The sequence below is a fragment of the Triticum urartu genome, unplaced genomic scaffold (assembly GCF_003073215.2).
Source record: "Triticum urartu cultivar G1812 unplaced genomic scaffold, Tu2.1 TuUngrouped_contig_5933, whole genome shotgun sequence".
NCBI classification, from domain to species: Eukaryota; Viridiplantae; Streptophyta; class Magnoliopsida; order Poales; family Poaceae; genus Triticum; species Triticum urartu.
Genome location: NW_024116649.1, coordinates 1 through 15,105, shown reverse-complemented (window position 1 = coordinate 15,105; position 15,105 = coordinate 1). Strand labels below are relative to the sequence as shown.

The 15,105-nt window shown below is 44.8% G+C and overlaps 1 protein-coding gene and 1 long non-coding RNA gene across 2 annotated transcripts; both read left to right on the top strand.

The window, feature by feature from the left end:
- Window positions 1–682: 682 nt before the first annotated feature.
- On the top strand, window positions 683–1,516 carry LOC125529894. The gene is made up of 3 exons (XR_007292760.1): window positions 683–788; window positions 868–1,040; window positions 1,156–1,516. It is a non-coding gene; the product is annotated as an uncharacterized LOC125529894 (long non-coding RNA).
- Window positions 1,517–11,597: 10,081 nt separating this feature from the next.
- Window positions 11,598–15,073, top strand: LOC125529895. Its single transcript, XM_048694313.1, has 6 exons — window positions 11,598–12,896; window positions 13,027–13,135; window positions 13,233–13,367; window positions 13,857–14,163; window positions 14,271–14,452; window positions 14,563–15,073. The coding sequence occupies exons 3-6, from the start codon at window positions 13,356–13,358 to the stop codon at window positions 14,881–14,883; spliced, it is 822 nt and encodes a 273-aa protein (XP_048550270.1). The 5' UTR covers window positions 11,598–12,896; window positions 13,027–13,135; window positions 13,233–13,355; the 3' UTR covers window positions 14,884–15,073.
- Window positions 15,074–15,105: the final 32 nt, after the last annotated feature.

The window sequence follows — 15,105 nt, the reverse complement described above, 5'->3', positions numbered from 1 at the left end:
GGAAGGGGGCTATGGTTTAAGAAGGATGGGCATCTTAATATAGATGGATACTGTGATGCAGACTGGGGAAGTTGTTTGGATGACAGAAGATCAACTTCTGGTTATTGTGTGTTTGTTGGGGGAAACTTGGTGTCATGGCGAAGTAAGAAGCAGCCAGTGGTGTCCAAATCAACAGCTGAAGCTGAATATAGAGCTATTTCACAAGGCTTGAGTGAGATGTTATGGGTAAGAAATCTTCTCTCTGAGTTAAAGGTAATAAGGAAGGATCCCCTAAGGTTATGGTGTGATAATAAATCAGCTATCAGCATTGCTAATAATCCAGTTCAGCATGATAGAACCAAGCATGTCGAGATAGACCGCTTCTTCATCAAGGAGAAGTTAGATGATGGCATAATCAGGATAAGTTATGTGAGCTCTAGAGAACAAGTGGCTGATTGTTTAACTAAGGGTTTAAGTGTCAAGGAGTGTAATTCTGCGTGTGACAAGATGGGAATGATAGATATCTATCACCCATCTTGAGAGGGAGTGTTGGGCTGTATATGTGTGAATCTGGCCCACATGGCCCATGTAAATCAGTATATGTATTGTACAGACTAGAGAGGAAGAGAGTTATCCAGAAATTTCCCAAACCCACCACACTTCAATTTGTAACAGACAACAATTTTTAACTAATATGTTGTAGGTGTGGAGAATCTACAAAACAAATCGTTAAAAACGGAAAACTATGGATGGAGAAGGAAGTCATGAAGGCTTTTAAGAAGTGCATCATAGAAGGGGAGGGATTGAGAGTATGTGTGACTTCCTAATGCTTTTTCTTTTAATCTTTTCCTAGTTCGATGCAAGTTTTCTTATGAGGTATTGTTTCAGGGTGTGGAGTTTGAACTAGACGAGCTTCTGCACCAGTGTTTCAGTGTAGAGACACATGAGAAGATGTTCCACCACGCTACAACTTCGCGGTGAAGACGAAGGAAGCTGGCTCACACAAGTGGTCATCAACTCTCTATTTTGCGCAAGTGAAAGAAATGTATGGTCGAAAGATGGTATGTGCCATTTCTTCTCCTCTCTTTTATCAAATTTACTTCATATTCAGTGATAAATATCTAGGTTTCGTCAAAGTGGGTTTAATGTGTTGAACTGCATAACTCGTGTTATTAGGCCTCTATTACGCATGCAAGAATCAGGGGATGGATGCACTGCGGCACCCTGCCGTTCCTATCGGATACGAGACTGGCCAGCCTGGTGCGGGACGTGCCTTCGTTGATGACAACTCTGATGATGATTGTAGTATAAAACTAGACAATGATGATTTTGTGCGGGCCTTTGAACAGGTCTTCTGTAAGCGAGCACCCTCATGAGTGCATTTTTTGGTGTCTGTAATAGTGAGTTATTTTTCATGTTAGGAGCAACGGCGACTAGCATGTGCTCTAGTTGTGCAAATGCCACTCGACAATACTCACTGCGCTGAGACATGTAGGCGTACTCAGATCGCTGAATTGAACTTTGATGGTGGACTTCTCCTGTGGTGCTTTGTTTTTGGTTATAGAACTTGCTTCTAAGTACATGGTATCATATACTCTTCATCTGGGTTTATTGTTAGTCCGATGAATTTTTGGCCACTATTATATTTTAATTATAGTTTCTTCTAATTTTTCATGTTAAAAACATGTGTTTACTATGTCTAATTTGAGGTTAAATTGCCCATGGAGTTTTTAAGGAAGTGACAAGAAATACCAAATAAATGAAATGAAAAGATATGAAGGTCGCATTATAGCAACTATGTGCTTATGCACACCGCCACGGACTCCATATCCATATGAAGCACGGCGGATGTCAATCGCAGATATAGCGAATCTAGTAGAGTTGCTCTTACGGTTGCATCTGCCTTCCATGGCTAGCAAATAAGCTTTTGTTGGAACTGACTCGCTCCTGTCATGTGTTTCTAATGTTTTTGAAATACTACGAATTGAACACGCTCTAAGATTGTCCCAATGTTTTTGGCAAATTAAATTAATATCAATTCGGAGTGCCTAGAACTCATCTAGATTAGATATAATTTCATCTCATTCATCTGACATTAGCTGACATAACCTATTGTTGATGTAGCCCGCTTTCATTATCTGTCCAATTAACACACTTGGAGAAATGTACGTATTGTCCCGTTCGCCGGCCCAATAATGTGCTTTAGACAAATGAAAATAAAGAAAAATCGATAGGAGCAAGGATTGAACCAGCAACCCCACGAAAATGGATGGCTAGTCCTCGCCAGGTTAGCTAAAATGACATATGTCCACTGTCAAGTACTATGGCGATATTAATGGAATTGTGTGACATTTTGAAACTGTTCAGTTTTTAAAGAAAAAGGGATTTTAGTTTCTTTTTTTCTTTGTACTTGGTATGCACACAAAAATGGCCAGTAATATCACCGCAAAACGACTGAATAGTACCCCTTGCAGTTTGGATTGTTGTGTGCAAAAAACTTGCAAGTGCGACCCTTGTGAAACTTGCAACTGCAACCCCTCCCAAAACGTACAATTGAACCCCCTGTTAAAAAGTTGCAATGGTGCCTCTCCTTGATACCTTGCGGTTGTGACCCCTCTTAAAAAATTATAAGTACGCCTCTCCTTAATAACTTGTAGTAGCGACTTAACCTGTAAACTTGTAGTTGCTACCTCATTTTAAAACTTGCAGTTGCGTCCCTCTTTGAATACTTGCAGTTGTTACCCGACTTAAAAACTTGCAATTACGACCCGACTTATAAACTTGCATTTGCGGCATTAATAAGGCCATGAACTTCTTAAAAGAACAACAATTGTTATTTCATATGTTGTGCTCATTTGAAAACTTACAGTTGTGATCCAAGTTGAAACTACCCTCTTTGAATACTTGTAGTAGAGACACCATTTGAAAACTTGCAGTTGCCACGCCCGACTTGAAAGCTTGCAGTTACAGCCATATTGAAAACTTGCAGTTGTGATCCAATTTTGAAGCCTTACGGTTGCAACCCGACTTGAAAGCTTGTAGTTGCGACCAGTAGAAACTTTGGTCACACAAAAATTTGACTGAAAACACATGGAAGAAACATTTTTACCCGAAGAGGGCGCTTGTATTTTGATGTCATTAGAATTAAAAAGAAAAGGAAAAAACTTGACAGAAAAAGACTAATAAAGAAACATGGGATAAAAAATAGCTGAAAATAGAAAAATTGAAAATATAGAAAATTGAAAACAAGAAAGAGTAAAAGAAAACAAATGCGGAAGATCAAACAAAGACTGAAAAAAGACCAAAGTTGAACAAGCCCACATGGTCCGTTACGCACAAGTAGCTCGACACATAAAAAGAAACAAGTGTTGCTAAAAAACGAAAGCAACCTTTTTTTTAACATAGTACAGAAGCAAGCGCCCGCACGGAAGCTATGTCTGGTTTATAGTGAGATATATGTTACCATCGCCTCACGGGCAGCGCGGCCAGGTGTGCCCACTACTGTAGTAGTTCATTTGCTTTTTCCTGTGCTTTTTGTCTTTTTTTTCAATGTTTTTGACCAGGCTTTTTCTTCTGTTGGTTATCTTTGTCTGTTTTCATTGTTTTAGTCCGGTTTTCTTGTTTTTTCCTTTGTTTTTGTATTTCTTCATTGGTTTTATTCAGTTTTTTCTTTTATTCTTTGTTATAATTCGGTTTTCTTTGCGTTTCGCTGATTTTTTTTCATTTACTTCTTCATTATACATTGGTTTTCTTTGTTTTTATTGGTTTTCATCGGTTCTTCGTTTTTTTGTTTTCTTTGTCATTTTTATTTATTGGATTTGTAAACACACGGCTAATGATAGTATATATATATCACCCAGGGTGCGGAATAAGTTATTCTTCACCCGAGGTAATTTTACGATCATTTCATAATTAAATTACGTTTTGAGTTCAAATAGTTACATTTCTATTGATTCACTACATAAAATTTGACACAAAAAATAAAAATATAGGTCATAAGACAAGAAAATTTATAGTTTATGTGTATTTTACATTATGTTTTTATGTTTGTAATTTTATATTACATAAAAAAGATTTTACGATAATTATATTTTTTTACGGTCTCTTTTTACGTCGGAAATAAGACAAAACTTACGGAACGTAAAATTACGGTGCATTGATGGTAAAATAGAGGGAGTGAAGAATGAGTATTCCTCACACAGGGTGACAAATAGCGCGACCCTATATAAAGCATGGATTTGCTATCCACACTAGCTCGGATGGTTGTTATCAGAACCGTTCGTTCGCTTTGGGATCCGCACCTTTGGTGGATAAGGTTCTGATTTTGCCATTTGTTGAATTTGGCCAAGACACAGGAGGAATGCCAGGCTGCACCTTTCTGGAGTGGTAGCCCCGTAATGGCAACCTACACTCTGACTTTGCATGCGTGGTCAGAACAAAAGGAGCCGTGCTTTTCTCAAACGCAGGGATCAGACAAGAGCTACTTCGGGCAATCATTTCAATCGGTTGATGATGGTAATTTACAAAAGGTTCTGAGCTGCGGCGTGCTGGATGGACATGTAAAAGCTTCCATTTTCGTATAGCCAACTGAACAAATTTCGGCACCTTCTGGACTAGTAAATGGACTATAACGTGCTGGACTGGACATGTAAATCCTGCCGGCTTCGCCTAGCTAAATGAAGATGGTGCGGCATTTGCAGGCGCCATTGTCCCTGCTGGCGAGGATGTCCAGCCCGGTGGTGTTGCAGAGATCCACCACAGCTACCAGCAGGTGCGTATTCATTGGTTCAGCCGCTTTGCTTATGAACGGAAGATTTTTTGTTGAATATTAGTTTTGTTTCCAGTACCTCGATCCGCCGAACAACTTGGTGCCTCTGAATGTGAACCAAATTTCCATGCTAATTCCTTCGCTTCAGTATGGTGGGGTCCTGTCAATACATGGGATGCATGTCAGCACGGTATGCAAGAACGAAGCGTGCCGGTTTTGGTAGTTTTCATACTAACTGGAAAAAAAAACTTCCTACGCCCATGTTGTTTGTAGGCGCGACTGCTTGGTGGGATGGAACCGTAGGGATCTGACAGAAGAAATTAACTTCATTCTAGACGACGGTCGACGGCACTTGCATTATTGATCATGTTTTCCAAATACGTGGGCAATTTCAATAACCATTCATCTGTCGCTTTTCAGGACGATCGACTCAGAGTACACGCAAGCGTTGGGTTTAGTCAGGTAAGCGCGTGTGATGCAGATATGTCTTTGTTTTATAAAGTGTCGTCTGTAACGGCTCGCCTCTGAAAAAAATCACTTTATAAAACACAAGCAGCAATGGTGACTACGTAATAGTTAATGGCTCTATTAGGAGGCGGGATTCCCTCATGCACGTACAGGTGTACTCCTTAAGGTGTGTGGCAGACAAAAACTATGTATGCATTTGGTCAGTTTGGGGGTGATTGCTGCGTGTCTACCTCTGAACAACAATGTTGGCATGTCTTGTTTTTCAGTGGACAAACTACAACGACATTACTCACCACTTTCTCCATTGCATATATGACAAGTTCCACCCCTTCTGGTTCGTTTTTGTCAGTAAGCATGCGATGTATTTTTGTTGCTGACCAAACTGCTCTTTTTATACAGTACAAAGAGAGGCAAATGGATATCCGTCGGAGGGACTTGGCCGTAGCCGCCCACGAGCAATCATCTTCTGCTCCGAACAGTGCCGACAGGCACTTCGCTAATGTCCTGCGAGCATTAGATTTCTGTGTGCCGCCGCCCTATGAACAAACGTGTTTGTCGATCTTCCGGCTGCGCTTAAACCTCTTGTATTTGGGGAGCAGACATCGAATGGTCTGCTTGGCTTTCACAAGAGTGGTCGCGCTTGGCTTTAGCCGCTGCGTGAGTGCGATCACCGGCCGCCCCTTGCTGTCTGCGCAATAACTTTCAAGGAGGGCCGACAAAAACGATGACAGACAAACTCTGAACCCCGGATTCCATGAGCCACGGGCCGGGCGTCTTGTTTCGGGGGGTGAGCATTGACTTTGTTTCAGTAAATCTCGTGTCTATTCTGACACCCATCACGGTAAAAACTAAAACCCTACCGTAGAATTGGATAGGGTCTTTTTTATTAGGGCATCTTCACGCGAATCCTCGAACCGCCCCAACCGTTTGGATGGCGTGGTACGAACATGTTTTTTCATTGAACATGGTTCTTCATCGGTCTGTTCGACGGTCTGGACACACTTTTTTTTCTGCAAACTAAAAATAAAGTGAGGTTGGCACTGCGGGCGTCCGGACTGCTGCCACGACCACGTCGGGCAACCGTGGCCCATCTAAAACCCTCTCCAATGGCCGCATGCTTATCCGCACGTTGGTGGTCAGCACAGCTACACAAAATCAACACCACATTCATGTCGGCCAAGAACGAACACGAGCACTTACTCGAGCCGGCATTGAAGCGGTGCGCCGGCAGACGGTGGTCAGCACCGCTACACAGCGTCAACACCGCATTCATGTCGGCCCAGGACGGACATGACCTCTTACTTGAGCCGGCAATGATGCGGTGCGCCGACCGAGAGCACCGGATGTGCCACTTCCTGGCGCACGCAACTTCTCTCTGCATTCAAACGGCATCATTCCATCTGTCTCCCTCCATTAAACGTACATGATTGCCGAGGAACCTACTATGACACCACCCATGCGTTCCTCTACCACCCACCATTAAGGACCTCACCGCCCGGCCAGCCCTCCGCCCACTATTTAAACCCCAGGCCGGCAACATAACCGCATCCATCCACCCTCCTCCGCTCTCCATCTCCTCTCCGCACCACACCCGGCCGCGTCGCGAGAAACCAACTCCAGCCACTGCGCCAATAGTTTTAAATAGCGCACTAAGGGTCTTAGCGGCATACCTCTTCTAAACGCTATAGCGATGCTATAGCACGCTATTTAAAATATTTGTTCATAAGTTTTGACCAAATACCCATAGCGCATGACCTCTTCTAAACGCTATAGCACGCTATTTAAAAGCATGGTTGCGCCGCATTAAAGCGGGTTGACCGGCCCTTCTGATGGCCTGGAAGCAGCTATTTAAGTCGTGCGCTGGCGATGCACATCCACACTTCATCCTCTCTGAGCCCCTACTCCTCCCAGAGAATCCCCAGCAGGCGGAGAAGGTGAAAGCTCTATGGGCCCCTCCACATGTACGGCGGTTGGCTCCTTCGGCAAGGAGGATATCGTCATCTCCTCCGGCGAGGAGGACCAGACTCCCCCTCCCCAAGAGCAGCGACCGCCACAACAACTACGCCTCCTCTCGGAGGCCACTCTAACGGTCGGGGAATTCACCTGTCAAACGGAGATAATGACGGAGCCACCGTCCCTACTGCGCTACCATGGGAAGTGGGAGCCGGCGTCCCCACTCCAACAGGTGAAGGAGGAGCCTGCGTCCCCTACCGTGCAAATGCAGCCACGACGGCGTCCAGATCAAAGACACCATCATCCAGGAGGAGCCCGTGTCCCCATGGCATCCAAATCGGATGTCGCATGAAGTAGGAGTCGGCGTCGTCGCCGCACTGCCGCTACGCCTGTATTGACGGGCCTGCGTTGTTGCCCCGCCGCAACCGCGCAGGAGGAGGCGGAGCGGCAGGCAACGACTGGACACGGCTGCCGTGACGTGCCGTTGCTAGACAGAGGCTGCCTCGTATTTAGCTCTTTGTTCCCACGAATATTGGATTTCCTAGAATTCGCCTGCCGTTGCTAGACAGAGGCTGCCTGCATTTCTGCCAAGTAGAAAGTTGGAGCAGGTGCGACCAGTGCTCGCATCGAGGAATAAGACTTTGATGCGTCTTGAGTAGGGCGAACTGAGGAAAAATACGTGTGTCTTGTGGATCTCGTGTTGAGTAGGGTGAACTTTATTTTTGCATATCATGAATTCTTTTTGAATATGACCGACACCTTTGTCACAGTCACTTGGCGCTTTCTCAATAATTGTGGTATGTAGAACATGGCCACAGAATCAACAATTTTATTTCTTTGCACCGAAAAACTCATAAATTTATTTCTCTATGCATATGCATATCAATAGCTCTATGTATAAGATTGTCTACATCAACCACCCCTCTCTCTCACACACAGACACACACATGCACACTCTATCAGTCTCATTCACCTCCCTCTCTCACACACACACTCACATAGTCAGTCTAAATCCCCCCCCCCCCCTCTCAGTCTTCATTTGATTCGTGTGCTAATCTATATGACTACAACAGAGAGAGAAGATGTGCACATCTTATGGATCCGGTATTGAACAGGATGGACTTATTTTTGTGCATCACGAACTCTTTTCAAATATGACTGACACCTTCATAATGGTCACGTGGCGCTTTCCCAATAACTCGGTTATGTAGATAGTGGCTAACGAGTCAACAATTTCATTTTTTATTAGAAAAACTCATCAATTTTGCCCCGGAGCAACCCGACTACTGTGAGTACCCGCGACAACACCTTCAAGAAAGGTTCTCGTGTGCAAAAGAAAAGGTTCCCTCAGTCGGGGGTAAGCATGGTTCTAGTAATATAAAATGGATGTTCGTGTAAAATCTAACGATGAAGTAGTTCTGACTATGTAAAATGGAGGTTATGTGTAATCTAACAATGTGATGACACGTTGTGAATGGGTTATGTAATCAATTAGAAACTGACATGGCATTACAACACAACATCGTCGTCCAGAAAAAATGCATGGTGTGGAAAGTACAGTAGTTGCAACGTCATCAGTATATGAAAGGTTCGCGTTCACATGCAAGAGGGTGCCCCGTGTGCGGGTATGCATGGTTCCGACAATGTAAAATGGTGGTTCTTGTGTAATATAAGTTTTATGGTGATGCTATATTTAGTTGTCTCCCCCCTCCCCTCTCTATCTAGTCCTTTAATATCGGATTTAACGGGCACACATCGTAAAAAAAGTCATATGGCGTCGAACATTGTCAGTGGGTGCAACGACCACCTTATGAAGAAGGTTCTCGTGCGCAAAAAAGGTGCCCTCGGGTGGTATGCATGGTTCCATCAATGTAAGACGGAGGTTCTTGTGTAATGTAAGCCTTGCAGTGATATCTCTCTCTCTCTCTAGTCGTTTAACATCGGATTTAACGCGCACACATCATGGAAAATTCATACGGCGTCGAAAGTTGTCGATGGGTGCAACGACCACCTTATGGAGAAGGTTCTCGTGCGCAAAAAAAATGTGCCCTCTGGTGGGTATGCATGGTTCCATCAATGTAAGACGAAGGTTCTTGTGTAATGTAAGCATTGCAGTGATCTCTCTCCCTCCCTCCCTCCCTCTCTAGTCCTTTAACATCGGATTTAACGTGCACGCATCGTAAAAAACTTATACGGTGTCGAATATTGTTGGTGGGTGCAACATCCACCTTATGGAGAAGGTTCTCGTGCACAAAAAAGGGCGCCCTCGGGTGGGTGTGCATTGTTCCGACAATGTAAGATGAGGTTCGCGTGAAATCCAACAATGAAGTTGTACCATATACCGCTCTCCCACCCGATAACAATCCGCTTTCTATCGCTCTCTCTATCTACTTAACACCCACTTGCTCTCTAGTTCTCTATCATGTAGACCAACGCGCACAAAGCAAAAAAAAGCTAGAGTGGGAGGGTACAATATTTTCTGAACAACAGCATGACCGTAGTTGGCGTTTCCATCGGCATGTCGCTCTTTTCTTGGTGGTAGTCTTTGTCGCCTTTGCCTCGCACGTGTTAGTCAGTTGATCTTGATCTACCATTCTATTTGTTTGCGTGTTTGCTCGATGATTTTACCAATAAGAGCATATACAAGCGCGGTCACCAAATCCAGCACTCCTCATATTGGTGCGTCCGTGGCTGTGTCTCATAAATTATGTCCCTCATAACCATACAACGTACGGAATTTAATCTACGTAGATCAACGCCCGAGCAACAAACCTACTGAAGTCAGGCATAATTCACAGATAGGATCATCGAACAACCAAAATAAACAGTTTCCATAGATCGGACAATACTTAGACATAAGAAAAAATAACTAAATTATACGGAAAAAGGATGGAGGAAATCACCATTTTCTCATCGACCCCTTCCCATTGCGGTCGACAGTGCTGCTCTGGCTGTCGGTATAGGCGTCATCCGCCGGAGGGTCGTCGTCGTCGTCGTCAGAGCTTGATTCATCACTGACGTCTTACGCGTCGTCCGACAGGTCCATCAGCACGCCGGCTAGCCCTCCGGAGCAAGTGCTCCTTCTCCTTGGCGTGCCTCCTTGCCTTCGCCGCCGCCTCGTGTTCCAACAGCTCGATTGCGATCCGGAATGCTTTAGCAATCTTCCCCCGGAGCCGCCATGCATCCAACCCACCATTGTCAGGAAGCGGCGGAGGACGTGTTGAGGCGCCTGTCTGTAGGTGCTTTCAGCGATCTGTGGTTGTCAGAAGCAGTACTTGGCATCTATAGATGATGTTGCTATCCCTGCAAAAAAAGGATGTTGTTGTTAGTTAATTACGTTGATGTTATTTTTGGTTATCCACATATATATGTGCATCTGTTCACTGAACAGCTGCGATCGTTGCTGCACCGTTTACTGGTGAAAAGAAGATGCATGAGCGTGCGATACGGATACAAGATCTCCACTGGCCACCTGTGATTCCTCCTGATTCTAGGTCAAAATGTATTATACCACAAATGGTCAGGTTCAGAATCGTATCCGTGTGTCATTGTCAAGCGCGCCGTACCCATTTTGAGTCTGTCTGACACGTACTGCCGCCCCTGTACGTCCTGTTCATACACCAACGCATGGGACCGCGTGCCCTGGTTTCACGGCTTTAGTGTAACCATGGGTGTTGCACGCCGTCAGACTGTAGCGGGCAGCAGCCTGTGTGTGTGACGCATTTGTTTTAACCAAGTACTCCCTCCGTAAACTAATATAAGAGTATTTAGAACATTAAAATAGTGATCTAAAGGCTTTTATATTAGTTTACAGAGGGAGTACTAGCTGGGAGCTACCAAAGCACACATCAGCCTTGGGTGAAAAACGTTGCGGTGCTAGAAACCAACACAACCCACACCATCCATGGAGAACGTGTGCTCCCCCATGTCGTTTACCTCCTACCCAAACAACCGCCTGTTCATGCCCCACCGCGTTATTGAGTCCACACAGGCCATGGTCGGACGAGGGAATCGCCTCCGAGCCACCGCACTCACCATCTCAGACGTAGGGAAGGAAGCCATCCTCGCCGAATTCGCCTATATTCAGAGAGCGGCCGTTGGCGTGTCCATGCTCTCCGTGCAGAACTTCCTCGTCCGTTTCATCAAGTTACTTGCTTACCTAAAATACGTACAGTACTTAGTAGCTAATGTATTTTTTAACATTTTCTCTATTCACATGTCTTACTATGCAGAAACTTTTCATTTGAGTAGCTTAAAGCGAAATACTGTACTTAGTAAATAAGCTAGGTCTATTAGACTGGTAGCACCGCAGTCAACAAGCTTTGTGCGCTGTAGTAGAAGCCATCCAGCCAGGAGCTAAGCTTTTCATTTTCTCGGAAAGGAACTGATTTCTACCAGAGCGTAAAATTCAGAGTAAAATTTAGCCAGGAAAAAGACCGTGCATTCTTTTCTGGCATTCCATCAAACAGTTGACGTGCAGTTTGACTAGAGAACAATTCTCAGACTGCAGAGAGTAAGATTCAGTCAAAACTAATTCAGTTGGACCATAACAAATACATCAGTGCAGAAAAATGTAGACCGTGCCGTGGGAGTTGAAGCTGTTGCTCCTACTACTCTGGCCGCTGCAGCTTGTCGTTCCCTCTTCAAGACAACCAACTAAAAAATCATAGGGAAGAAGCAAGAACAGCAGAAGGCAGTTCTGCGCATGGCGAGCACAAGGCAGCACCGTCATGATTCTTGGTGAAGCATGGCGACCTCGAGGCAGAAGCTTGGGACATCAGACCACATCTAAGGCTAGTCACCTGCATCGTCAAATCCAAAATGCATCACACAGGAAACCAAACAAAAAAAATTTGATTAGGAGCAGGCCCGGATCAGGGAGCAGGCGAGGGGGAAATTAAGAACAATAACATTACATTCAGAGGGCTGCAGCTAGGAACAAAAAAGATAACATATACATCAGCAGACAAACTAGAAAGAATTGGATTCGTCAAGGTCCTGGTAAGTAATCTATGAAAATTAGTACGGTAATCTGGCTACTACTCTTTTTGCAGCTTGACGGCCTCTCAAGCCCGAACAACCACAAACTCACACATCCAGCAACAATCAAAGGGGACAAACAAGAAGTTCGAGCACAAAAAAACATGCCTTTTTTCAATGCCGCCACTTGAGAGTTGGGAGTATCTGTGGACCAGGAGGAGGCCGTGAGAGGCCATGATCTCCAGATCAAGCTCCGCGAGGTTGACGACGATATCGATGTGCTCCGCGAGGATCTCGCTGGTATTTGTGCAGCAGAAGAGGATGAAGGGATGGGGAGCACGAGATGAGGGCGGGAGAGGGTTGGAGCCGTGCGACTCGCCAGGATGGTAGAGGGGACGCGGATTTTTAGAGCAGCTGCGTCGGGGCCGCGCTATCGTAGCGGTTGAATCATCGCTCTGTACCTCAAGATGCCCGTCACGGAATCCCATTTTAGTGCACACGTTACCGTGGCAGATGGCTGTTACGGTCATTGATGTCATAGGGGTACTGCTCCATCGTAGGTTCTGCAGAATTTTGTCCTCCACCTCCTCCTATGTACCGACGCGCACCCGTGACTTCGACTCACGACTCACTATACACACCACCCTGCTCGTTCCTTGACTTATCGTTCAATGGACGGAGTGCAAGGAGGCGATTCCATGGCGCCGGCGCGGAGCCGACTGGAAATCACTCCGGCGGACGGCGATAGGTACCAATTAATAATCAATCAACCTGCAATACTGTTCGCTTTGCTCGTCTGGGGTGGGCTCCAATTGAGCTATATTTCCCCTGCGAGGTTATGAATCCCCTTCCAATATGGATTTTGTGCCGGGCCACAGATCCAACTCCGCCGCCGGCAATCCAATCTTCTCAGGCAGTCCGGTAATGAAGGGAGCGCTCGAGAATCCCGGAAGATGCGCATATCCGAGATGCGACGGCAGACCCCAAGTATGATTTATCTTGTTTCGGAGCTAAATCAGTTGTATGTCAGTTCTCATGTTTAAGCTCATTCATGTCCTCAAATAATCTGGTCTCATTTGTGCAGTGTGCACACCGGATTAATAACGCCTCCGGCTACATTGAGGGGCGCTAATTCATGTGCTTACGGCCCTGTTTGTAATCCACATGTACCTGCTCCTGATTCTGAAAACCTCATAGTTGTGCCTGGATGGAAGAACAGGTAATAATTCGTCGACACAATAAAAATTATGTGTTTTTGTGGAGTACTGTATGAATCGGCCTGAAGCTTTACATGTGTTCAAGAAGACTGTTCTGAAAATCTTGTTTACTCCATTCGTTCCATAATAAAGAACGTTTCTTTTAATACCACATTAGTGTCAAAAAACACTCCTATATTATTTGACCTGGGGAGTACTTTGGTGTTTGAATCAAGGTATACAAAATTCAGTGGAATTCACATGATACCATAGACCCTATTGCATTCGACTTCATCAAGAATCTCCCTATAGCAATAATATCAGTGTTAGCAAAGTTTATAACATCCTGGATGGGGCCGAATGGAATTCGCAAGCAGTACCATATCGGAAACAAGTATTGCGGGCCCTATGTGCCAAATTCTTCCAAGAGTCAATTCTCTGATATTTTCAACAATTTGAGCGATTTATGATATGCTTGACCAACTGCCATCTTTGGGTCACAACTTTTGCAGTTTGTTCCATGCTGCAACAGGCAAGTGCTCGGCGCATATATTGAACATGTGCAATCCGTTGTGGCCAGAGAGAATAAGCCCGTGGGTGCGCCAATCTTTGTAACCAGAGAACAACTGGAGTATGAAGTCATGATCGATCATGGGGCTATTCGGACCAGGATTCATGGACCTGGCTGGCAGAGGTTTCTTGACGAGTACGCAGTGCGGCCTGGTGACATGGTGTATATATGCCTTACTCGCGGTGATGGAAGATTTTTCGTGGAAGTTGAGATGGGTGGCATAAGGCAAACCCCACTTCCTTATATCGGTAAGTTTAAGGCATCAAATCTGCGAGTCTGAGTTATCACTCTTTACTGAGTATTTTAAATTCTCTGAATTATTCGTCATGGCTTATAAAACTTGTGGTTTTGGCAGCTCTGAATGGCTTATCCCTTGTGCATCGCGAGCTCGTCGACCAGTGTGTGTACACTAGGGGGATACGGTTGGAATTTCCAGAGATGAGAAAGATGATCAGACGTGCTTTCACCCCCTTGGAAGATATATGTTGCATCTTTGTACACAAGATGACTGGTGTTGACATTAGAGGTGGCTACATGGTTAGTAAACGTATCTCTATTATCTTGACAAAACAAAAAGTTGTTTCGTAAGTCAAATTTAGTAAATGGCTGACCACTCATCTCTGAATGTCGTTGTTTGTATTTGAAAGAGGCTTCCGAAGAAGGCTGTTGATCTTATTGAAAGCAAAACGGGCCATATGGATAATTCAGGGAGTATTCTGCTGCATGACGATACAGGAGCCCTTGTAGCGGCTTCATTCAAAAAGGCAAACGATGGCAGACTCGTCATACAAGGAGGTTTTCCGAAGTGTGTCGGTCAGCTTGAACTGAAGGAAAATGATCTTGTTGTCATCACGTTCCACAGGCGTGGCATGGACTATTTATACATAGACATAGATGCCATGTTGAACTTGGGAGCAGCTCATATATGCTTGCTCTTTTGTGTACTTCGTCATGGATCGGATTTGTAGCACTTTCGGTGTGGTACGAGACTATGTGTAAGTTTCAACCTATCCAGCACCCGCGTCTACATCTAAGTTTGATTGGTGTGGAATTACCAATGGTCATATGCTCTGCTTTGAAGAGCATGGCATAAGTTTGATTACCTTTTTCTGTTGGATTTTAATCACATAAATGCATGAATGTAGATTTTTCACCGGATTTGATGTGAGCAATTAATTTTTCGGTGCCCC